At 39.5% G+C, this 26,641-nt stretch overlaps 2 protein-coding genes across 2 annotated transcripts in view; both read right to left on the bottom strand.

Moving 5' to 3' along the window:
- Window positions 1–1,821: 1,821 nt before the first annotated feature.
- LOC129377279 (tubulin beta-1 chain-like) lies at window positions 1,822–5,682 on the bottom strand. The gene is made up of 7 exons (XM_055057118.1): window positions 5,540–5,682; window positions 5,201–5,309; window positions 4,757–4,867; window positions 4,115–4,359; window positions 3,679–4,001; window positions 3,253–3,597; window positions 1,822–3,182 (listed from the first exon to the last, which is right to left on the bottom strand). The coding sequence occupies exons 1-7, from the start codon at window positions 5,594–5,596 to the stop codon at window positions 3,035–3,037; spliced, it is 1,338 nt and encodes a 445-aa protein (XP_054913093.1). The 5' UTR covers window positions 5,597–5,682; the 3' UTR covers window positions 1,822–3,034.
- Window positions 5,683–7,851: 2,169 nt separating this feature from the next.
- Window positions 7,852–26,641, bottom strand: part of brf1a (BRF1 RNA polymerase III transcription initiation factor subunit a) — a 64,040-nt gene continuing 45,250 nt past the window's right edge. Inside the window, exons 13-19 of the mRNA XM_055057169.1 lie at window positions 22,696–22,757; window positions 21,694–21,775; window positions 20,931–20,986; window positions 19,749–20,020; window positions 11,597–11,648; window positions 10,693–10,843; window positions 7,852–9,604 (exon numbers count right to left, since the gene is read on the bottom strand). Coding sequence (XP_054913144.1) covers window positions 9,567–9,604; window positions 10,693–10,843; window positions 11,597–11,648; window positions 19,749–20,020; window positions 20,931–20,986; window positions 21,694–21,775; window positions 22,696–22,757 — 713 coding nt within the window. The 3' untranslated portion in view covers window positions 7,852–9,566. The remainder of the gene's footprint in view (window positions 9,605–10,692; window positions 10,844–11,596; window positions 11,649–19,748; window positions 20,021–20,930; window positions 20,987–21,693; window positions 21,776–22,695; window positions 22,758–26,641) is intronic.

Here is a 26,641-nt window from a genome sequence, read left to right on the forward strand (position 1 = left end):
TTACTGAATCCAGCTGTTGTGTTTCTGGCCTCAGATGTTTGATAGAGAATATTAGAGAACAAACAGCAACATGGAGACGTTTAAATCAGGGTTAGGATCTGGAACAACATGAACAAATCTCTGATCAATACATCTGAACATGGAGAAAGGGTGGAGCAGCTGCAGACCTCACAGGAGGTGGAGGTCCACTAAGACTGAAGGGACAAACCATGGTAACCAGGGAGGAGCTGCAGAGAATCTGTTGGTCACAGTTACGGTTACTTGAGTAACTTTTTGGAAACAATTGACTTTGGGGAGCAGTTTTAATAAACCTTATTTTTTACTTGCACTTGAGGAATGTTAACATAAGTATCAATAATTCCAGGATGTTAGTCAGTGTGAGAAACATCACTGAAAGAAGAAAAGGTTCGTTTTAAATAAAATGTACGAGACACAGAAACAACAGTTTATGTCAAAGTGAAACATCTCGTTCATTAATTAGCTTTGTTGTTTTAATGTTAGTGCTTTAGGCTTTAGGTCAAGAAAATACAGTAAACACCAAATAGTCACTGGAAGAATTTGATCCTAACATATTTACTCATAGCCTACTGTAAGAAATGGTTTCAGAAGTTTAATATATATAAAACATTTTTTGGAAAAGTGTTTTTTTCTGACTACATTTCTTGTTTACATAAGATGTCACTCATTTGTATTTTTATTCCATTTTGGTCTGTTAGCCACCAGAATTTGCACATCAGTATTTATGTATGTCTGATTATATCATTTTAAAATACTAAATTGACTTCTTTTTACTTTTACTACTGTAAAACAACTTTGTAGTACTCTTACTATAAAGAGTTAGAGTAGTATACTCTCTGCCCACCTGACTCACCATCAGTCATGGAATCTGCTCTTCATACTTGTGGCCACCAGGTGTCAGTAAGGAGAAGACTTTTTAAAAACTTTTTTCTGGATCTTTCAAAGCTTCACCTGTTTTCATCTCTGCAGTCATTTTTCTCACAGCAATGGAGCCGATTCACACAGAAGGATCCTCTTAAAGTACCTGAAGGATTCACAAGAAAACTTCACCCCATGTTTCCCTTTCATTTAAATGAAATCACTATTTTTACATTTCATTTAAAATGGTGTCTCCTATTATAGCCTTAAAACTTATAACTATTATAACTATTTTAAATGGCTAGAATACAGTTCAATTTGTTTCACAGGCTGAATGATGATGTACTAAAGAGAAATCATCAGTAGTTTGGTGAATCCCAATCATCGCTACATGAAAAATGAACTGCAATGTAAAATAGTTGAGTCTTTAGATTTGTCAAGACTTGTGCTTTTTTAACAGGGTGATTCTGACCCCATCAACCTGCAGTCCAGCTTTATGTTTACTGTCTGCATGCAGAAAACAGATCAGTAGAACATGCTGGTCAGGCTCTGTAGTTACTGTACTGTTAAAAGTTGATGTTCCTGCATTTTCTCAGACTTGAGTTTTCAATACAAGTCAAGTTTCAAAAGTACTTACATTCATTACAGATTTAAAACTCATGAATGCCAAGAGGGAAATAAAATCAGTTCACTACATTTCAGAGTCAAATGTATCTTCCTGTATGGTTCATTTGACTGGCAATTTGTTTTTTTATCATTATATGACATCTACAAACTGACAGCACTGCTGATCTAAAAGCAAATCAGGAGCAAATCAACTCCTGATGGTTAAACAAACCGTCTGAACAGACTGAACCCTGTGGGACTGCAAGGACTGACGGCACCAGAACCCTGGAGAATGTGAAAAATATTGTTATGCTTCTGTAAGTGACAAAAAATACTGCACCAAGTTTAAAATGTTTATTTCAAATCTATGAACAAAAGTAGAAAAGTAACAGAGACTGATGGTCATTTCCAGTGTTGTAGTGCAGTCAGTGAACGAATCCTAAATGTTTTCCAGAGAAAATGACTAACCTCAGTATCTATGTAGAACTTGTCAGTGTAACAGGAAGTAACCAGCAGCTTGGAGGAAAGTTCTATGAACAGTGAACATGAGTCGGTTCTGACTTCTAATGGAACCGTTCTACACAGACCCACCGGCAAAGCAACAGCCAATCAGCTCACAGGAAGAGAACTCAGAGGTTTAAAGTGTAACTAACCCAAATCAACTTACTTGTCTTAATTGTTTAAATAAGTTATTTAGGGTTATAATTTTCAAGAAACATGATAGATTTGTTTAGTTCTAAGTAAAACAATGTTGTTGCTCAGGTTGTTGTTATTTTTGAGGAGTTGAAGGGAAAATCCACCAGAGGAACAAACAAAACAATAAACAGGCAAGAAACTGGACAGGTCAACTGCTTGTCATCCTGCCCACAGCACTGCTCACCAAGCCTGTCCAAGTAAATCAATCTGTCACATGATAAATTAAAACAAGCTCAATCATTTCCATTTACATTGATTGTTTTTCTCCTTCTACAAAAGTCTTCAGTTTGGTGCTTTGGTCTCAACTAGCCTGTTTTATTTCAAGGTAATTTTGTTTACAGAAACTTCAGCATTCATTTTATTTCAAGTTTTTGGATGTTTTATTTATATTGAATATTTAAAATGTCTTCCCGTTCCAGTGTTAAATATTCTTTAAAAATTAAAGTTTATTGAATGTTTTCTTACATTATTATGCCAGACTCATATTACTGGAAAATGCTCTCAAAGCAAGAATAGAATTGTTTATCGCAATAACTCCTGGGACAATTTATCGTCCAGCAAAATATGTTAAATTTACAGGCTGACCGTCTTTTGGCTCTGCCTGTTTCAATGCTTTCTAATGAGTTAGTTACACTTTAACATCACAAGTCGTATCAGTTTTACACATTTAAAATATGCATATTCCAGATATAGCTCTAATGTAAAATCTAACATGTTTCAAGTTGAACCTGAAAAAAAATATCCTTCAATCTCAGAAGCAGTAAAGCTGCTGCTGTTTAGCACACCTTCAGTGTTTTGACCTAGATGCTTCCTGACTGTAACTGCAGATCAGGAGGAAATGCAACATGGCGGCTGCTCAGGCCAGATCTTCTTCTCCCTCCTCTTCAAACTCTCCCTCCTCCTCTGCCGTGGCCTCCTGGTACTGCTGGTATTCTGACACCAGGTCGTTCATGTTGCTCTCTGCCTCGGTGAACTCCATCTCGTCCATACCCTCGCCGGTGTACCTGTGACGACACAATGTCAGTGTCTATGTGACGTACAGCACGCCGTGATGAATCGCTGCATTGGACTCACCAGTGCAGGAAGGCCTTGCGGCGGAACATGGCGGTGAACTGCTCCGAGATGCGCTTGAACAGCTCCTGGATAGCCGTGCTGTTTCCGATGAAGGTGGCGGCCATCTTGAGGCCACGTGGCGGGATGTCGCATACGGCCGTCTTCACGTTGTTGGGGATCCACTCCACGAAGTAGCTGCTGTTCTTGTTCTGAACGTTCAGCATCTGCTCGTCCACCTCCTTCATGGACATGCGGCCGCGGAAGATGGCTGCCACCGTCAGGTAGCGGCCGTGGCGCGGGTCGCACGCCGCCATCATGTTCTTGGCGTCGAACATCTGCATGGTGAGTTCAGGGACTGTCAGGGCCCTGGAAGAGAGACCTTCAGTTAAAGGAAGTTTCTAAAACAGTGAGGTTGATCCTAATCTAAGGTGGACTGAGCGTCTTCACCGGTACTGCTGGCTGCCGCGGCTCGTCAGCGGGGCGAAGCCCGGCATGAAGAAGTGCAGTCTGGGGAACGGCACCATGTTGACGGCGAGCTTCCTCAGGTCAGCGTTCAGCTGGCCGGGGAAGCGCAGGCAAGTGGTGACGCCGCTCATTGTGGCCGACACCAGGTGGTTCAGATCGCCGTAGGTGGGCGTGGTGAGCTTTAACGTACGGAAGCAGATGTCGTACAGCGCCTCGTTGTCAATGCAGTAGGTCTCATCAGTGTTCTCCACCAGCTGGTGGACGGACAGGGTGGCATTATAGGGCTCCACCACAGTGTCTGACACCTGTCAGGAGGGGGCGGGGTTACAGAGAACAAAGGACCCTAGTTAAAGACCCAGAGGAAGCAGCTATGAGGCAGAGAACCTTATCTGAACTGATTTGAATGCTGGATGTAAACCTTAGGTGACGGCACCACGCTGAACGTGTTCATGATGCGGTCCGGGTACTCCTCCCGGATCTTGCTGATGAGGAGCGTGCCCATGCCGGAGCCGGTGCCTCCTCCCAGGGAGTGGGTGAGCTGAAAGCCCTGCAGGCAGTCGCAGCTCTCCGCCTCCTTCCTCACCACATCCAGCACAGAGTCCACCAGCTCCGCTCCTTCAGTGTAGTGGCCCTTAGCCCAGTTATTACCGGCACCACTCTGACCTGGAACAGACCCAGGTAGAGAATAAGTACTTACTTCTACTAGGACTATCACGACTTAGTGGTCAAAGTTCACTGTAAGATTCGACTAGTTTTATGTCTTCATCTTCAATCCAGATTTCTTAAACTTTGAATTGAGAGCTTTCCCTTCAGACTGTTTCATGTTTCCTTCCCTTCCTGGTCCACACTAGATCTATTACTGAGTTTAAAGGACTCTTTCCTTCTGCCTCATTCAAAACAGAAATAATATGAGCTTGTTTCCAGTTCACCTGCATCATATTTAACATTAAGGCTTATATTTCTCTGTGGATTTGTTAAATACAAAAAACTGACAATCTTGCAGTTTTGTGTGGCTGATCTAGGTAAATAAAATATAAGTATGTTAAAGCAATACACTCACCAAAAACAAAGTTGTCAGGCCTGAACACCTGTCCAAAAGGACCAGACCTCACCGAGTCCATGGTGCCCGGCTCCAAGTCCACCAGAACGGCACGAGGGACATACTTTCCACCTACATGAGACGAAAGTAAATTGTACTAAAGTATAAAAAAATAGAAAGAAAAACATTTTCTCCATTAACCGAACTAATAATTTATTTTCTCCAGTTATAAAAGCCAGTGTGCGCAACATGTGGGAGAAACGTTGGAGCAACCGGTTATCTGTTGCTAAAAACTAGCCGTTAGCAACAGCTAACTGGTAATCCAGTGACGTGAAGGCCAGGTCCTCTGGTACCACGACCTCTGGTGGACGGTCGTGGTACTAAAGATGTTTCTTTGAGATATTGAATTACTTGGACCTCCACTGAAGTAATAGTATACAACTATGAAGCAAACTATGAACCAACCTGAGGCCTCGTTGTAATACACGTTGATACGATCCAGCTGAAGGTCGCTGTCCCCGTGGTACACCCCGGTTGGGTCAATACCGTGTTCGTCGCTTATCACCTCCCAAAACTACAACCGAAAAGAGAAGAAAAATATAAAATTAACTATTTGAGCAGAGAGATTTACTGAAAACAACTGAAGCCAACAGTTAGGGATAGCCTTTCTGCTAACAGCTACGCTAGCTTTTTTTCCTGCTGAGCAAGCTGTTGATTATTTAGCAGCGCTCACAAACTAGGTCATTTTTCAGTCGGCATCTCAACGAATTTAGGCCGAAATTTCAAGCATGAATACTTTCTAACCTTGGCTCCAATCTGGTTCCCGCATTGGCCAGCTTGAAGATGAACAATTTCCCTCATTTTGTCGACAAAAAGACTTTGTGACCCTTCACGAACAGACAAAAGTTGGTGCGCTACTCCAAGCAGAGGATTATAAACCTAGGAGGCGGGAGGGAACGTTGCTTGAAGGTTGCTATACGCCATTGGATGAGAAGGATTTCACGTAAACTGTAAACGGTTCCTGATTGGACAATGTAACTTAACTTCAAACATTGGTTGGAGTGAGCGGGTTTACCGGGTTACCTTGGAAACCAAAAATAAACCATCAACACGCTGGTGTTTTCGCCACAGTTTGCTTCACCATATTTTTTTGCTTCAGCATATTTTTTTGCTTCAGCATATTTTTTTGCTTCAGCATATTTTTTGCTTCAGCATATTTTTTGCTTCACCATATTTTTTTGCTTCAGCATATTTTTTGCTTCATGTTTTTGCTTCGTATAGTTACAAGCAAATCATGTTTAAAACTAAATTCATCTGTATTTATTTGTTTAGTGATTAAATTTTGTACAGAATAAATGCGCAACAATAAATTAAATACAAAAATGTGAGTTGAAATAATGTTCATATTCTTATGCTCGTTTCATTGTCTACATTTAATTTTTCTTTAGTCATTTTCTTATATTGTGTTCATTTGCATGTTTTTTTATTTTATTGAAATGTTTTCTTACATTTTCTGTGTAATTAATGCTTGTATTTAATTATTTAATTAACTTTCCAGTTGTCTCTTTTTATTACAATTTGGACAATCCTAAATAATATCCAGGATATTTACACAATCTGTCTTCCTTGAAAACTGAGTTATGAAGACATCATCCATGAATTTTTACAACACTCATGTAGCCAATTTTATAGTTTATTTAAGACCGATTTCTCAAACTGGAAATTGGTATGTCCTAACATCACTGTCAATTTTAAGCCCATCAAGAAGGTAGGACTTATATTAGGAGTTTAAAGTCTTTTTTATTTTTGGATTCATGTTTTTGTGTATGTGTGTGCTTATGTATGCAACAATCTGTTTCATCAGGAACTCACTTTGCTGGTTGACCTCCAGTCGCCTACAGAGTGGATACTCTGTGTGGACTGTTAACTGGACTTATAAATCCTTGTACAGAGAAGACGTAGCTACAGAACACACATTCTCACAAATATTATACCAAACTTGGTTTTTTCTTCTTTCAGAAGATACAGTAGAAACCAGAAGTTTACATTCACAGGATCAAGAGACAAAACATTTCTTTCTATCTGAAGTTAAATCAGAACTTTCTCCTGTTTTTGGTAAGTTACAATGAACAGAATAATTCCTATTTGTTAAATGTCAGAAAGCTTAGCTATAACATTCCTCAAAAAGTTTTTTTGTAACTTCAAATTCAGAAGAAAACCTCTGATATGTCACTTGATAGGTCCTGTGTCCTAGAAAATGGGTTTTTGTCCAAAATGAATTCATAGACCACAGAGAAGCCAAACATCTTGTGGAAATGCTGCTGAAACTGGTGAGACAGATTCATTATCCACAGTCAAACTGGACCCAGGTGGCCTGAAAAGCCGCTCAACAAGGAGAAAATCTTTACTTCAAAAGAAACATAAAAAGCCAGTTTAAAGATGCAGGGATGTAGATCTCTATTTCTGGAGAGATGTTCTGTGGTCTGATAAAACCGTTTGGCCATAATGACAATCATTACATTTGGAGGAAACACTGAATTTTCTGGAAGTCTCCCAAAGTTTGTTTTGCTTGTAGTTTTGAAAAGTGTGGAGTACAATTATAAATATTTTCTAGGTCTGAATTAGTATGGAAGAAAAAGATAAAGTACGAATACATTTTCGAATTTAACTTGCTCTTTGACCGTTCTGTGAAAATGTAAACAGGAACTGAAATCAATTAGAAACACCCAAGACTATTACAAACAGGTCAACGTAAAGAAATAAAAGACTAACTACATCTCTGTGTCTTTGTCTCAGTTACAGGAGAAAAGGAATCTGAGATGAAGGAGGGGAAAAAAACGGAGGTCGGCGAGAACGCAGCCGCTGCTGCGGGTCGCGCCTCCTGTTTCTGTTTTACCTGCTCCACTGGAGAGCAGAGCTGCTTTTAACTCCACCTCCGTCCTCCATCTGGGTGGTGCTGAACTGAACAACATGAGGCAGGTAATGGTTTGAGGATGTGGAAACAATAAAAGCACTGACTGTTTATTTATAAGATCAAGTTCATGTTATGTTTTTAAGAGTATGCAATGAGGAAAGTAATGTCAGCATATTAAAATGAAATGTTTTATTTGTTCTGATGACAAAGCACAGTCAACAGCAAATCCTCAGTGTGAATGATTCATACACTGCCCTCTGGCGACAGGGGAGGGAACAGCAGGTTGATCTGAAACAACACAAAGACGGAGGAAAAGTCCCGGGATCTCTGGGAACCCTCTGCTTGAGCTGAGGAATGGAACAAAGAGTTTGTGGTTTGGGTCACTTCTCCAGATGTTTGCTGCTATTTTGGACCAAAATTTGATGATAATCAACAGCTTTAGACAAATTATTCCAACTGCACAGACGAAACATTCTCGGGTTTCCAAACAAGAGTAGGAAAAGAAAATTGCTATATTTGAGGTATTCCTCTTTCCAAACACTGTCTCTTTGGCTTTTTTCAGGAGAGCCACTTCAACAATTCCAGTCAATTCCGGCTTTGACCGGATTTGAGGAGGATATTCTGGGTAGGAGTTAATGACTGAGACTATATAAATTTTTAGATTTAATTTCCTGTACAGTTTGGTAATCTTCTGTTTCCCAGAGTTAAAAAAAGAGCTTGAATTTTTAGAACAGTTTAATTGAGCAGAACTCACTGAGAAAAGATTTTTTTCCTCCTATTCTGGTCTTTATTCTTGTCTGGTTGGGTTGAATATCTGGTCCTTTAGATCTGAAAGCCCAGCCCAGTTAATGTGAACCATGAGTATTTAACTTTATGTCACTGTAACTAAGCATGTCAAACCACATCTTGACAAAATATGATTTTTTTTCAGCTGAGTCAGATGATTGAAAGTTATAGTAAGTAGCTTTGCAATAAAACATTTTTAAAATATTTGTTAAAACGATCACCATGTTGTGACAGTATGCCATGAGACAGATAATCTGTGAAAAGATCGATCTCCTCCACCATCTCCCTGAGATTTTATAGTCGTTTGAAGAAAGGCACGGCTCCCAAACATTTGTTTTCCCAGTTAGTGATGTCTTTACTGTACTACATACATACATAATCACAGTCATCACTTTAAGAATACTGCTCTGTCAATACAGCAAAAATAATCCTAACCTTAACATGCAATCATTCAAAAAGAGATCTCAGCCCTAACAAAACTCCATCACGCAAAATATATTAACAAAAATGTATTTCCAACTTCTAATTTGAAAGCTTTCTGAGCCCTCCAAAGGATATTGGAAGCAACGTAGAACCTAAATCAGATGTTACTTTCAGCTTCGGCAGAAAGTAAATAGGGGAAGGCCATTCCCAAATAATTAGAAAACAAAATTGTAAACTTTGCCATACCTGTGCCTCGATGGACCTGGAGAACATTGTCTTCAACCTAAGAGGCCGTTTCAACTTCCATCCAAAAGGTAATGAGAACAACTAATCACAAAACAAAACCAACACAGGTCTGGATGGAAGCTCTCAGGAGAGATGTAGTACAGGAGCAACAAGTCCAGAACAGCCTCACTGGAGGAGGATCTTCCTAAAAGGTTGTTTCCACTGGTTAAAAAAACACAAACCTGCAAGTCCAACCTGCAAACGATCCAGTGGGCCGTTAAAAGAGCAGCATTATAACCACGCTCCGCCACCATCCGACCACCAGGTCATCCAACTTCAGCCTGACTGGAGCAAAGCAGCATGGCGTTCTGTAAACTTCTACTCCTGTGTCCAATCCTTAGCAGCTTGTTTTGGGTTCCTGTTAGTGAAGAAACTTCAGATTCCAAGGCCGGCTGGGAATGATGAGCCAGGTGGACGATGCGGCTAGTACCCATCATCATAATCCCCGTCACATCCATAACCTGGAGGGAGGGAGAGACAGAGGGGGAAAAAAAGGAATGACCATGTCGTGAGTGGGTCACTCAGGTTTGAGTTTATCTTGCCTCTGGATCAGATCTGATTGTTTTGAGTCGGGTTTGAGTCACTTCCACATGTGGTCCTGAATCAGATTCCTGCTGGAGGTTTCCTCCTGTGAAAAGAAAATTCTTCCTTTCCACTTTCACAACATGTTCCTCAGTATGAGGAACTGCTGCGGTGACTCAAAGCAATGAGCTGGACTGCTTTAGGTTACATTTTAATTGGAATCTCAAACTCTAAATGTATTTGTCTTGTTAAAGCCATGTAAATGACATATCTGTTACATTCATACAGCAGGTCTCGATGCTCAACTCTGATTTTTTGCTGAAATATATATATATTTTACGTGGTTGTTCATATTATTAATTAAATGAGACTAGACTCCCGCAATCTGACTTCTGTGTAAACGGATAAGGATCCCAAAGTGAACCGAAGAAGAACATAGACGTCACACTGAAGTAATACAGTTTACAGAAGTAATAATGGATGAGGAAGTTTATGGATTAGTTTTAAAGTTTATTCATCAATGAGAGTGGAGAGCATCATTACAAGATCATCACGCAAAAGAAGCAAATGAAAATAAAGCGCAACTAATATGACAGACATTTTTTTATAAGTTCAAAATTATAATGTCAGCCATTGTTTTCCTCTGTATTAACATAAATATAAAAAAATATTTATTATCATAAATATCGCTTTGAAAAACATCTACAACTTGGTACCACATGTGGAAGTGGCACAGAATTTTTCTGTGGGGTGAAAAGAAAAAAACTGAATTTGGATGTTTGCCTGCAGTGTGAATGCAGCCTTATTGTGGTATAAAGAGATCTGATGAGAAGATGCTTCAGTTTCTCCAGACTTATTTTGTTAAAAAAAAAACATAAGTGATGAAACAAAATGGGAAATTTGACAATATGGTACCACTTGTTTAAAATGAAAAAACAATTAAAAAAAACATATTTAAGTAGCAACTAACTACATTTATTCATCAGGCGCTCTCAAAGGTAAACACCTGCTGTGTGTTTAAACTGACCGTCGCCGCCCAGCAGCTCCATGGCACTGACACAGGTCTCCTCCTCTTCGTCCTCTTCCTCGTCTGCATCATCATACAGGACTGGCCCACTCTCGACAACTGCACTGGGCGGGGCCTCTGCTGTCACTGCTCGGGGGGGAGGGGCTTCAGTCTGACAAACAATCAGGAAGAGACGCTGATTATTTTCACCAGTTTAGTGGCTCATATAATCAAGTCAAATCAAGGTCATTTCAGTTCATATTTCTAAACCAAAAACAGATTTTAGGAGAAAAAAAAAGTTTTCTGACAGAGTGTAATAATTAAATGTCACAAACTTGGATTTCTATAAATTGAATAATAAATTCTAATAAGGGTAAGACGTCTTCGTTGGGTAAAATTCTCCGACTCTTTTGTGTCCTGATGGAATCTCTCCTCCTGCTCATCACTCATTGATCCAGATGTCAGAACAAGTCCTGCATTTTGATGCTCATGTTGCTCCATAGTTCAGAAAGTCAACTTGATTGAGCAAAACCAATGAGATTCATCAACATGACCCTAAAACAGATGAAAAACCCCAGACAATGTTTTGGATGTTGAACAGTGTTATAGTCCTGATGAAACCAGTTGCATTCAGAAGTCACATGATTAGTAAATAAATTCCACTTAACTTAAAGGAGAACTCCAATGAAAATCTAAAATTTTAATATTGCTTGAATATTTACAAAAAACAATTATCTGACCTAAAAATTAACTTGTTTTTAGCGGGTTCTTTTGGTCAGTTCATACATAAGTGGGGTTATTTTTAGAGGGCGCAGTTGATGCGGTTTGGCTCTGTGCCAAAATATTGTCGGCCTTCTGGAAACTCGGAGTGAAGTTTTACAGAAAGTGATATATTAGCTGCAGAGCGAATGAACAGGAAGCTCACCTGCTCCACAGCCAGCTTCTTCTTGGGTTGTCTGCTGATGAACGGCTGCAGTCTGCAACACAATGAGGATTAAAGACATAGAATCAGAAAAACCTACATGGAATTACATTTTTAATCTTTACAGAGGATGTAAATAATGCAATGGTTAAAAGTATGAAACCCATGAATTGGCTCTATGTAAACAAAATGAATCCAATTTAATTTGTCTTATAATATTAATGTTGAGATTCAAGCAAGTTACATCCTATTATTAAGGCTATAAATACATTAGTAGCTAATATATGTAATTTAGAAAACTTGATAGAAGAGAGGAAAGGAAAACTGATGCTGGATTTTATCAGTGGACAGGTGGATGGATCTTCCATGTTTATCAGGCTTAATTGTGTTAAGAAAGCTGCATCAGGAAGTGAAGCTTTTCTAATGAAAACCACCCTCAATGCACCTCGACTGCGATTCACATCTCTACTTTGCACTATTTCTATAAATATTCATGTCTAATTCATTTATTGAACACGCTCATTTTTACTGGAGTTTAATTAGACTCAGGATCTACCAAGTTAGCTACTTAGCTTCAGACGACTGTCGTTAGCACTACATTCTTCATTAAAAAAAAAAAAAAACCCACACACATTTTTAATAAGCTCTGTTGTTCATAAAATTAATTATTTATTTTCCTTTCTCTTGGTTTTTTATATAAAGTCTGTGTTTGGTTGTGTTGTGAGAAACAGGAAAATGTTTGGGGTGTATGCGAGGCACTGCAGTCTCATCCTTTTATCTGTGAAAGTCTTTGGAAATCAAGACGTAGACAACAAATAGCTCAACAAGGCAGTCTGGTGGATAATATGAGCTTCAGTTTGACTGAAAACCAAACGCATATGACACTGATTGGTCCAAATATTTGTGTTTTGGCCACAAATCCTGGCCTGTGCTACGCCTAGTTATAAATTGATTCTTTTACATTCATAATCTACAGAAACTCTGGACAATGTAGCCGATTTGCAAGGAAATACCAGCAAATAACTTTGTTAGAGTCCTACCTTCTCTAAATCTCTATGGACTCCAAGAAACTGACAGTGAAATGGTGTGAATGAGAAGGAGCTCAGACCCATCTTTGAGTGACATGTCTCTCTGAGAAGGAAATCTTTTCTTAGACAGCCCAAGAGATAATCAGCAATGAATTTACCACTGGCGGTAATACCTAAGTAGAAATCCCACCATGCTGGCTGATATTAACATAACTCCCGGGGGCTCCCCACCTTCTTTCATGCCCACCCAGCCGGGTGCCGAGCTCAACTCTCTCTGATAAGACGGAGAGTGTGAGTGAGCTTTTAATTAATCTGCTGTAACCGGGGTAAAAGGACGGGAGAGCGGGGAATGTTTCATCTTCACCCCCCACGCTACCCCCCTTCATTCTCAAACCTTATTATAATATCCCAGACAAGGTGGTGGACCCCTCACTACGGAGAGAAATATTCAGGTCACATGTGTTAGACAAGAGCAACTCCCCTGCGGCCTGAGATGGACATTGTCAGGGAGGGGAATGGTGAGGGACAATAGGAACCTGGTAGAGGAATAAAAGCAAAAAATGCAGGCAAAGGTCACAGAGAGGTCAAGAAAAGAAGTATCAAAGTAAAACTATGGCGTTTTAGACATGGTGCACACAACTGTTGAAAGACCAATGACACATTTTAACTTGTGGCCTCCATGAGGGTCACCAGCTGAACTGCATTGATCTTTCAATAAAGTTATCTAGAACTTGTAGGTAGTATCACCTATACTACCTTGTGTCAAGTTGACCAGCCAACTTTACACTGTCAACATTTTAAGTTAGAAATTGTCGGGGCATGTTGTTGTGGCGCAGGGGGTTAGCACACCCCACGTTTGGAGGCCTCAGTCCTCGACTCGGACGTCGCGGGTTCGACTCCCGGTCCCGGCGACCCTTGCCGCATGTCTTTCCCCTTCTCCTCATCCTGTTTACTGTAAAAAATATGAGCCAGTAGCGCCACAAAAACTCTTCGGATTAAAAAAAAAGAAAAAAAAGAAATTGTCTTAGTGGGAGAAAAAAACAAAACAAAAATACAGTACGGTACAAAATATATTTGAAGGAAATTTGGGAGGGCGGTAAAAGTCAGTCTGGGAGTTGTGGGTTTAGTAATCCGTCGATTCATCTTTTACAGATTTTTAGTCCTCTCTGTGCACCTTGGGAGTCGGTGAAGTTGAGTCAAACGGTTTGGATAACTGGCTGCTGTTGCCCATGAATCCACATATATGATGCAGGGTTTCCCAACCAATTGGATTATGGTTGTAAAAAAATCTATATTTTGATATCATCTGTACTAGAAAACTGAATTATTCAAAGTCTAAACCGACTCATTCACATCTGCCCAAACTGTGATACTTTTCCTGTAACTGCGCTGCAATAACAGAGACGTTTGGCCCCTTTCATCAAACAATGAGCTGAAGCTGGAAGTTTTAATCTCCAACATCAGAAAACTCAAACATCCAGAAAAAACCATGGCGGTGGCAGCAGCTTCATGTAGGGATGAACCTTTTCTTTAGCAGGGACAGGGAAGCTGATCAGAGTGAATGGATGGGATTAGAAACAAGTCAATCCTTCAATAGTTTTTATGCACTGCACAAGACTCCACTGCTGGAAAAGGAAAAGATTATAAGCCAATGAAATACTGAGAGAAAAAAGTTATGTCAGATAATGCTAAAGCTAAACTCTTTGAACTTCATGGCTAACAGCCATGTTTACGAGAAGAAAGCTTCTGCACATCAACCCAAAACCAACATGCCAAAAGTAAAAGCAAACAGAACTTAAAAGGTCAGATAGATGGAGAAACGTCTGAAGAAGAAATAAGTTTTGAATCAAATTATCATTAAGAAATTAATAGAACAGACTAAGTGTGATGCATGTGTTGAGAAAAGGAGCAGCACACGTCTTCAGGGTGAGGACGGTGGCAGATGTCAGGTAGCAAAACTCAGGAAAAAATGAACCAATTTGCTGATTCTGTTTGGACCGGAAGAACCAACCAGCAATACAGATCCACCACTATGAGACAAATACACATCTGTTGCTGTTCTCAGAATAAATATTGTCTCTCTCAAAGGGAAACTTTTGCTTAGTCGAAAAAAAAAAACAATACGACTTACTGCCACTTCATATTGTTTGATGAAAGGAAACTTCCCCTCTTTTTACTGGGTGGTTTAAAGCCTTTATGCTCCAGACTTTGGATCAATAGTCCTCAACAACACAGATCTGCTGGCAACGGTTTTCTACTTTCTGTCAAAATATTTATTCACAGTGAAGCTAATTGCTTTCGGTGTGACGGCAATCATTAATATCAGCTCCCTAAGGTCTATTGAGGAGGTCAAAGATCAAAAGGCCATCAGCAGAGTTGCCAGGCTTGCAGTGGCAGACTTCTTGGCAGCCTTTTATCACCATGGCGACCATTCACAATAGCAGGGAGTGACTCTCGGTCAATGGAGCAGGCGACATAGTGAGTACAAATAAATCACTCCCTCCCGCAGAGTACAATAGAGAGCAGTGTTCTCACTGAGGTCTTGATCTCAGCATGTGGAGAGACATTAGGACAACCCGGTCTGTCCAGAATAGACCAGATCCAAACGCTTCAGACGACGTCCAAATCACTGAAACTTAAATATGAAGAACCAGCGCTGCTCAATGCAAATCCAACAGGGTTCACTCAGAGAATCTTTCTTGAAAAGTAGAGAAGAAAATTGTAGCTCACATGCAGTTGAACAACAAGCCATGCATGCAACAGTGTGTGTTTATTTACAGTGCTTTGTGAAAGTATTCACACCCTGTAAACCTTTTCACCACAGGGCACATTCTCAGCACAAGTATATAAATGCACTGTGTGATACAAATACACAACAATCACAAAAAAGCACTCATAAATTGGAGACTACTCTCAGAGATTTTCTTGGAATTTTTCTTTTTTTTTCTCCAACTTTTAAAAATCAGAAATTCAAATTTATTTTTTCTGGAAAATTTGAGAGAATCTAAAATGTCAGTTTTCTGATGGAAATTTACTCATTTTTAGCCCTAATATGCTCTCATACATATCAAACTTATGCCAAGGTTTTAAAAACTTTGTTTTTTAAAGCCAAACTTCTGTCAGAACTGTTCCGTTGTTCAATATTATTCTATAATATTATCATTAGAACTGGAACAATCAGTAAGTCATCTTTCCAGCAGCAGCATGAATGACTGTAGCTAAGTTATCAAACAATAAGAACATCCTACTGGTCCATGCCTAACACTAATTTCACCATGGTAATAATTAAAGGCAGAAACCATTTGCTCACTGACAGCTAAAATTGTTTCCTTTATACATCTTAAGGCACATTTAAATATGAGTCTGATGCAGCTATTATATTAACTCAGATGTCTTCAGGCTATACTACAAACCACTTAGTACTCATTACAGTAAAACACACAGATCCATCATGCCTACTATTCAGGTTTGTCTTACTTAACGCTGCACATTGTATTACATGAATTCTTCCTTATACATCTGCAGTCAAACTGCAGTTTCTCCCCGATCTCATTAACCCATCTTTAAGCTGCAGTTAAAATGTATACCACAGATTAATTACCCAAAGAGATGCACCGTGACACAGAATGATATTCAAACTATTAATCAGCCTCCCATCCTGTCCACCCCATTTTACTTCGTCTGCACATTCACTTTCCCTCCCCTTGCGCTCCTCCGTCGCTGGCTTTATCCATCCACTCAGGCAAGACGCTACGTTGGGCTTTCAGTCTCTGCTGGGTTTAGCCGTGCGTTCCTAATCAGCTTACTGCCAATGACACTCAGCCTGAGCTGAAAAGATGATTGAGGGAAGTAGTTTAGCCAATGGCTGAAGACTGGTAATAGCTTGGCAAGGTGGAGGAGGTGGTGCTGGTGGGGGTTCAATAAAGCAGAGCTGGAAGAGTGAATAAAATGTAAGGTTTTGGGAGTGAAGACTAACATGGCAGGAAAGATAACATAACCTTTAGGTAGCAAGGCGCGCCTTCTTGAGGCTTCAGGAAACCATCCATCACGCTAAAATCAACTGCATGTGAACAGTGTTAATTGTTTGTTAGGCTGCATTTTGTTTCATTTGGCAGATAAAACAGGGATTTTATCCAAATGGCCCAATTTTTTTTTTTACCCCTTAGCTTCTGTCATGCTGTCCAGACATCCTATGGAAGATGTCTGGACGGCAGAGGAGGAGCTGCTGTCACTCCACTGAGCCAAGTCAAATATTGTGAATCAAACAAATACAGTGATGTCTCTGGCCCTTATTAGAAACAGTCTCAATTTAAAGACTACAAATCTAAATAAATTAGACCTAAAAATATTAAACTCTGTGACAACTGTATCTGTCCCAGGAGGAAACCCCAAACACAGAGGCTGTCCAGATCTTCCATTCAGAGTGTTTCCATATCTTCCATACGTCTTTTGTTCATGAACTGGTTCAAGGGTCTTCAAATTTCAGAGCTTTGTTGAGAGCTGAAGTATGTTTCTACAGTAGGAGAGCATATTTTCTCTGTTTACACATTTTCCTCTAATTTAAGAATCCATAAGCCTTTCCACTGATCACCAACACAGTATTCACTTTCACTGCACCTAACAGAGACATAGAACAGAGAAGATGATAACCAGGCAGCAACTACTAGATGATAGTAGATATGGGATTCATGTCCACTAATCTGACAGGACTTGATGTTGAGGGATTCTTACATGTTATAGAACCATGCCTGATAAAAGTGGACATAAATGTAAAACTCATCAAATACTATGGGGATCTGTCAAGATCAGTCAAAATATTGTATAAAGATGGTACTAAATCCTATATTCATAGCAGAATTTCTGAAATCCTCATTGTGGAGAGGCAAGTAATAAGCTAGGTCTGCTGCAGGGTTTATAAATGTGTTTAACAACAAAAGTAGCTTGTGCTAAAAAGAGCATGATAAACTGCAGCAGACTTAACAGACTTATCAAAATCCTTCAGCGTCTCTGAGACCAAACAGCACACTACATCATGATTCAGAACCGGCTTAACAAAGAAAACGGCAACCAATGAATAGAGATGAACTAACCGAAAGATGAGAGACAGAGCCAACAGTGGGGCTTTACATCCCCTTAATCACCAAACAGCTGCCCCTACAGGGGTCCACTAAAGCTCAAAGATGGCACCCAAACCCAGCGTTAACTCAAAGGGCTTTAGAAAACAAAGCCATGTAGGAAAACCAATTCCTCCCAAAATCAAATACAGTGAAAACCATTTAGTTTTTTCTGTACGGCAAACCCAGAACGATTAAATTCTTTCAAAAGGAACAGAGCGGATCTTTTCTGTGACTGCTTGTCGTCAAAGCAACACCCACAGACAAATCCTTTCTGTGGATTTGAGAAGTTGGTTTAAAAAAAAAAAAGGAATATCCCTCAGGAGTGGAGAGGCAAACCGAGCATCTGTCCTCCTGTCGCAGCTGATTATCTTAGTCAGGCGGAAGGAAACGAGGTGGAGCCTTCTAGTGTTTACAGATTGAAGCCAGGGGAAAAAAATATCATCTAGGTCTGAGAGTAGCAGAAGAGAATGAATGGCTGGTGTGGCAGTAAAGAAAGAGCTGGGATCCATCTAGTCTTGATTTAATTGGCTATCTGTTAGGGACAGAGATGATTTAGTAGTTTGAGGTACTTAAGGATCACTAAGCTAACGTAATTATAGTCAGATTTATATGCCTAAGGTGGAAATTATGAGAGATACACTCATCTCTGACATAACCTACTGATTCAGCAAAATTTTACAGCATTGGAAGAAACGGAGTAAACAGTCAAGCTGGCATTTTTGTCAAAGGACAGCTGAAATCCTCTCAGAGGAGATGTGAAGATTTAATGGGGTTCCACATTCCAAAGGCACTGGGAGTTATCTGAAATGCAATCTATATTAACCATCCTGATGTTTGTTTCATGCCTCATCAGTAGAGGTATACTCTACTGATGAGCATACTTCACCTGTCCAGAAGGATCCAACAAATTTTCCTTTGTATTTTTTGAAGATTCAAAGGTTTGGTACAGATTCTGCTACTGAGATTAAAAAAAGTCAATGTTGGTTGTCTTCAATATTGTAAAAAGTATTTAAAATAAGGTCAGAGGGCTACAGAGATGTAAAAGGGGTGAACTGATTTATTGGTCAGCCGATTTATCTGTGCTGATTTTCTTCATTTTGAGATTTTCTTCATTTTTTTTTACATGTGAAGCTGATCTTATCCACGGATCTTCTCTAGCTTGGCAAATGTCTAAGAGTCAACCACTGTCTCCGATGAGAAAGGTTTGACTGACACTTCAGCCCATCAAGATATGTCTACACGTTTGCAGTTAACAATAGTCACCCCACTGTTGCCAACTCAACAACTTTCTTGCTATATTGAGCGACATTTCAGACAAAAAAATTCGTATTGGCCAGAATCAACAGGTTAAGCTTTTTGAAAGGTCGGTAATCTGCCAGAAAACTGCAACCGGTGCACTTCTACTGAGAGGTCTCTAGCCAAAGACAAAACAGAAATCCTACAAACACTAAGAGCTGATGTCACTCCATTTTTGTTTACATTTTGTGAAAAAAGAAGTTTTGCTCTTGTCTTTTTCAGAAGTTTTTATGGAATTTTCTTAAGTGGTTCTTGGAGCAGCGCCCCCACAGGCGAGAAGGGGAACTTTGGTTAGTTTGACAATGTTTTAACTTCAGTTCCCAATCAAACTGAGTCTACTGGACTATCAGGAACAAAAACACTGTGACTCTCAAGTGAAAAACTGGTTGGGAACCACTGCTCTATGTCTCAGCTTGAATATTTCTATGACAGGTAATGTCTGCATGCTGCCTATTCTCCAGGTTAGTGCTACTTGTTGCTTTTGTGAAAGAACAGACCTAACTGATTAATACTAAAGTTAGCTGTTTTTCCTCAAAGATCCAATGCCATCAGTTAGATATTGTGTCCTGAATATATATTGATAGCATGAAAATCACTTAAAACAACACACACGAGATCCACCAACAGTAACTCTTCCAGTTCTGATTTTGTCAAATTTACATATCTGCTGTTTTGTTAGGAACATCTTCTAGTAAAGCTAACAGGACCACCTACCGTTTTCCCAGAGAGTTGAGCGGCATGCTGAGGCTCAGTGAGGTTCTGCTGGGCGCAGGTCTGCGGGTGCAGGTGGGCGTCCTAGGGGCCAGCGGCTCCACCTTCGGTGACTCTCCCACATCAGCCGGGCTGCTGCCAGGCTTCACCACGAGGTCCTTTAACACGTCGTAGTTGATCTTGGTGGATATCTTCTTCTGCTCCAACATCTTCTCAATGGCCTCATCAGCAGAGCTGGCTCTGATGGCAGGGTGCTTTTTTGAGGGCCGTCTGGGCTGTTCAAAACAAAAAGGAAGGCTACTCTTAAACTGAAGTGTGTAAAATGTGACATTATTTTAAACAATGACAACACTCCCAATCAAACATGACTTTAAATGCCAAAAGACAAAGTTGTTCATCTAAAAACAAACAAAATAAATATTTCTACAGTTCGGCACATAGCCACAAACAATGTATTTTACAGGAACTTAAATGGTTCACAAACCAAAAACAGACAACTTGAAGTGCATTTTTAAAAATTATTTATTTAATCCCCAATTCTCTGAGGCAAATGACCTTCTCATTCTCAAATCATTTATATGTTTTAAAGCTTCATGAAAATATTTTCTGTTTTGTTTTAAAGGTTTGACCTAAGAACACCACACTTACACTATGCCATGTTTTTAAGAAATACTACCTTAGCAAGATATAAGAGAATATTAATATTCTTACTTTCTTGCTATGATGTGAAAGATGAGTTGCTGTAAAACAGACTTTTATTATGACTTTAACAAGAAATAATTGCCTGCACAGTTTTGCTTTCTACAATCAGGAAAAGGTCAGATTGTTCGGCTTCCTTCTGGCCAGTCTCCACTAGAAATGAAAACCGACTGGTCAACTCCTGATTTCCTGACCCAACTCGTAAATTTTGATTTTTATTTTATCCTACTTTTGTGAGGTAAATGGCATGTTCTTTTCAGAATGTGTTTTGAGAGCAGATTTTGAAATCACAAAATCTGCAAAATCTGCTCTAAATATTAAAAACCTAAGTACAGGACAAGTTAAGCTTTTAATAAAAGCTCACCTTTGCCCTTTTGTCTGACTTTCACATTCAAACTGTCAGATATTTTACTTTGCATTTTTTTCATTGATCAGCTTTTTGTGTTTCTGTTGAAATTCCAACATTTCCAGGTTGATTAGCTTTACCTTTCTTTCTTTATAGATCCCAAGCTCCTTCTCTTTTTGGATCTTTGCTTCCTTTTCTGCAAACAAGAACAATGATGAGCATAAAAAACATTAACTACAATCTGTGCGCCTACAGACACCTTGCAACATCCTATACAAAAGATTTTGCTATTTATTGTCAACACAATCACAGCTAGACAAAGAGCTCAAATGGTATCACATTTTCCAGGTGTGTAAAAAATGTTTTATTAAAAAAGAAAATAGAGAGGAAAGTAGGTCAGTTATGCTAGCTTGACTTTGAAAACCCCCACATGTAGATATACTGCGGAATTCTGTGCTTAATTTTTAAAATTTGTTGTCAGTTGCTATGGCAACAGGTCTGTGAGTAGTGTAAAGCCAATAGAGGGTGAAAAAAAATATGAATGATATCAATTTATTTTTTTGTTCACCGGTGTTTCTGCGATACTTTCCATTTCAGGTGGCACACTGCACAAAATTAGTAACACCTACATGTGAAGTAGAACATTTTAACAATTAGATTGTTCTACTGCAGCATCACAGCAATGGAAGGGCAGTAAAAGGACAGTCTGTCTGCCCTCCAGAGTTGGGGGCTTCTGCAAAATTTCCAAATGTAAACAATAATAACGCTCAATAACGTGTCTACAGAGCTGACTTAAAAAGTGAAAGGTCCATCAAAGTATGAAATCAGCCAATGTACTTAAATAAAAAGAAAATTCTGCACTGAAGCACACCCTACGCTAAACGGTCATGCGGCCTCCAGTACCTTTTTGCGCTTTTAGGTAGTCTGCATTTTCTGCCATCCAGAGGGCAGTTTTGATTTGGACTTCTTTGTCACTTAGCAGATACTGCAGAGATACAAAAAAATAGAGAAGTTCAATTCCAGACAAAAAAAAAGTGAATGATTTTACAGCAATAAAGTACAGGGCATGTTTTTCACATTTGGTTCCATGTGAAGTTCAAGAGTGACTCAATCACTGCAGGGTGCTCAACAAGCCCGAATCGTCATCCATCCACAGCCGTTTAAGATTCGTCTGTTGAAAAAATCTTGACAGCTTTTGGTTTTCCAGGACTAAACTGTGCAAACCAAAACACTGCAGCCACAGTCTGTTTAGAAAAGAGAAGATTGATTTTGGCAACCCTTTCATTCACTTGTTGGCTTTTCCTGTCACCCAGTTCTTTTGATAGCAGTCTGAGGAAAGTTAGTCTCAGTTTTCGCAAGCTGAAGTCTAATTTAGTCTTGACCACATGTAAAGTTGAAAAGTGCTGGGCCCTTTACGAAAAGTAATCAGATTACATTACATATTCATCTTCTTGGGACAATAGCCTGGACTTAGGGACACACCGCAATCTAATTGGGTGGGTGATAATACTATGGACCGGTCAATGTCTGCACATGTCAAGCTGTTGGAATGTGATACAAAGGTGTGTATGTGTGTGTGTGTGTTGATTCAGGCATGTTGCAGCAGACCGACTGATAGCAGAAGACCTTGAAGATTCTACAGTGCTCAGTTCTCAGTTTTACTAACAAAAACAAAGTTCAGATGAGACTCCATAAAGATCACAGAATGTTGTTTTAAGCCAAAACTACAAAAAAATACAAAAAAGAACTCAGAAATTAACCCTGCAACAGTCACCCTGATGCACTTTAAACATTTGATTTATTTTTTTATTTTTTGAAATAATTGTAAAGTGTTTTCTGCAATATGTAGGGATGTGTATAAATGTTTGGCTATCAAGTGAAAATCCATGAAGAGGTTCTACATACCAAATTGATCTCACTGTCATCTATGCCACTCAGGTCCAGCTCTCCGCTGTCAGCAGCGCCATCTGTCATGGAGACAATAACCAGAACGGACAAGTTGAGACGATATTCTGCAGAGCACATTGTTACTGCAGCATTCCAGGGTTTACAAATAGAGAACTATCACCTTTATAGAGTTTTTCCAAATGAAACATGAGTTCAAATTAGACTTTTATAGTTATACTCTTAAATTATTCAAATTTTTATACAGAACGTATTTTGCATACTTTAAATATTTTGGTCAAAGACATGTCAAACGGTAGCATCTTCCAAACAGATGAAGTCATTTTCAATCAGCAGAAAGAAGAAATCATCTACACAGAGTGAGTTTACGAAATGAAACCCCATGAGACGAGTGGAATGACTGATAGATGAGAGGAAGGGTAGGCTCAAAAATCTGTTGCACATATTCAGTGTGTGATGTGTCCATCATTGTATATGAGAGTCAAACACTTAAAATGCTAGATAGCAGCCATAAAATGAATTTTCATCAACTAGTCAAATGATAAGCCACATTGACGAATCAAACTGTTTTTATTTGATTCTCTCAAAGGGACTGATCAAATCTGCATAACAATACATCAAATTTTCATCTGATGTAAAAGAAACAAGAATGTGAAACACCAAGTCTTTCATTTTACCCTCAGATCCTCCTGTGCTGCACTGCCTGATCAGTCTGTGGTGTGCAACGCTGGGGGGGTGTCATTCCCTACTTGCTGTTGTGCGTTATGGTGCTGCTGTTAGTTCGTAACAACAAGGATCAAGTTGGATCCTTGTTGTTGCTGTGGGGATCCAGGACGATGGACCCCCACAGCTGGCATCCCCAGCATCGGCATCAACTGGGTCGTTTTCACCTGGGCGGGGTCCACTCGAACCCCAAGCTGGCATCAACTGTATCGCTTCAAACCGATACACACAAGGGTTACATTAATCCTGCGATTAATTCATTCACTGCTTATAAGAAGCATGAGGAGTTGTGTAAAGTCAAGACAAAGAAACTCAGCCTTTTTTTCTAGACTCTGCACAGCTGCTCCTCAGTGAGGGAGGATAATTGTTACTCGGAAAAAGGAGCTACTGGTTTGTAAAACTTGAGCAAATGTCAGTGTGTAATATGTTAAGTGTGACGGTGCTGATATGGAGTGAATCCGGGGGAGGCCATGGAAAAGCATGGGGGGAGAATTGTTTGTGAGTTTTTGTGGTGTTTTATAATGGTGCTTATGGTGTAAGGATGAAATAAAATATTTATAAAAAGTAAATAGAAATGCTTGTATTTGATGAAAGGACTTTTATTCAAATAGGTGGAAATTGGTAAATTGAGATCCCCTGTGATTTGGAGGTGGTTTGGTCTTTCACAACTGGAAATATTTAAGGCTGCAGTTGCGTCTGTGACATTGTTCTTGATTCTGTGTTTTTGGAAGAAGAAACCATTGCTGTTTCCACCTTACTCTGCCTCAATTTCCATCTCCGTTGTAAATCCAGCCGCAAAGGCCGTCTTGTTACAGGGGGTGACAGTCAAATCCATTGTGACAACAGCAAAAAGGGGAGTAGTTTCCTGCGGTGGCACCGTCTGGTAAATGGTAGCTATCATTTCCTGTCTGGCTGCCTGTACCAAACGGGACGGCTTCCCTTCATGTCCTTAGGCCAGAAGACGCGCATCATCTCCAATCAAAGCAAAGTGCTGTGATGGGCCACTACTGCACTGGCTGCTGCAGGCCCTGAAGACGCACAGCGTGATGCTGCTGGAGTTCGCCACATAATAAGCTGTCCTACGAGAATACCACGAGTCTGAAGGAAACATCAGACCCAGACCGGCTCTGTATCAGTGACACCTGTCTCCTCAAAGTGTCAAAGCCTGTTTGTTTCCCACCCAATCATGTCAACCTTTCCCCTGAGAGGCTGTGCCCATTCAGCCATATGGCTGTCAACTTCAACTGTACCAGATCCAAAGTCAGGCCCCGCAGCTGTCCTGGCACAAATACAGTGAAGAGTGTGTAAGAAAGAAACTATCAATTTTTTATAAGTCACAGTCAGAGGATCCATTAGCCTCATTTCTTTGTCTCAAAACGCAGATGTGAAAATAATTACCTAACAGATGAAACATTAGCTGGTGACTAAACAGTTTTCACCTTGGTTAAAAACAAAGCCGGTTGGAAATTTATTTTATAATATAAATGTTGTATTCCCTGTTTTCTGGAACAGGGAATACAACATGCTAAATGCCACAGTGTTTTCTGCTGTCAGAGTGCCACATTTATGCTAATCTGCTAATAGCATATCTGATTTTTTTGTTTCATGCTTTTGCTAAAGTTGAAAACATTTAGCTCATTTATCTTCCCCCAAACAAATTTTTCCAGACAAATTGTAAAATGCCGATTTACGTGGCTGTTTTGCAAACTTTAAGGTAAATAACGTTTAAAGTCTGGGATGAGGTTTTGATGATCAACACTTATATATTCATGCTCTTATTTTAAAGTGAGTGAAGAGTTTATGCACCCTGTTTTTTTCCTTCCCGTTTTTTAGTTCAACCAGAAAAAGAAACAAGAACAAAATAAACAAATGGTAGGGAACAAGTTATAAATATAAATACAGCACCGAACAGTATAATAGAATATGTAAATTAATGTCAAAATCAAATCGGTGCTCAATGACTACAGTCTTTCAAGGGCAGGTTTAAATCAAATAGAAGTTTGCATTGTAGCATTAGCTTCTGCTAAAAACTGCTTGTGTACTGCTGACCGTAAGTAATATTTATGATGAGTGCTACAGAGTTACTGCAACTAACTTTTTAGTTAGCAGCGGCTAACACTTGAGATGTTTAAAAGGAAAATTAGAAATAATGGAGATGTAAGAAGCTACGTAAAAGCTGTGCAGTTTGTGGAATTCAGGCTGCGATAAAGCTGATTTTTCTGTCGGTGATGGGAAATGAACACATTGAAACTGTAAACCCCCATTATGAACATACCAGATTTGGCTATTTCATGAGGCTTTGCTCACTGAGCCGGTTCTTAACGTAAAGACAGCTCAGCAGCTCAGTTCTGTCGTCTGTTGGTCTGTCTTTTAAAATAGTAAACCCTGTTCACATAATTTACTAACACACACAAAGTAGGAAGCCAGACAAAAGAACATTAAGAACAATCATTTGGGCAGAACTCTGCTATTAATAAGCCCTGAAAAGATTATTATTATTCTAGTTTCTGCTTTATAATGGTGGAGGGGCTGCAGATACAGAGGGCTTCTGAGAAAAGAATGACTCTCCTCTAATTACACCATTGAGGTCAACCTCTAATTCCACCAGCAGCCTTTAACCGTTCTGTCACAGCCATTTGTCATTTTAAAGGAAATTTTGTCATTTATGGCTACATGCAATGACTGCTATGGTCCATGAATCAAGAAGGATGACTAGGACTAACGTCACTCTGTACTAAAACCAATAAAAAGGGAGACGTTTACAATTAACTGAAGGACTTGTGGAGTATGAAAGCACTTATTCAATGTAGTCGTGGCTCTTTTCACTCAGAATGTCACCCATGGAACATATTTCCATAGAAATATTAGGTCAAGGAGACTATCTGGGGACATTTCTCACCAAGTTACTGCTTGGTTTGACCTGCAATAAGGATGTTTTTTTTTTTTTTAAGACTTTCATTCAAACCACTTTCATCATATCTGTTCCCATCATTACTAAGATTTACGATTCGCTAAATGCTTTTTAATCCCCTCATTTTTCCTAAAGGATCATTTTTATGTTTTTCTCTTCTGGATATACAGTCATAACAAAAAGGTTTTCATGTATTGTATTTTAATCTAAAAAAATATATCCATGCTCACACTTTTATGTTTGACTATTCCAGTACATTTTAGGTACATATGATGTTATATCCTGAGAGAAAGGATGCCGAAAAATGTTTGT

Source organism: Poeciliopsis prolifica, unplaced genomic scaffold, assembly GCF_027474105.1.
Source record: "Poeciliopsis prolifica strain line A6 unplaced genomic scaffold, Auburn_PproV2 SCAFFOLD047, whole genome shotgun sequence".
NCBI lineage: Eukaryota > Metazoa > Chordata > Actinopteri > Cyprinodontiformes > Poeciliidae > Poeciliopsis > Poeciliopsis prolifica.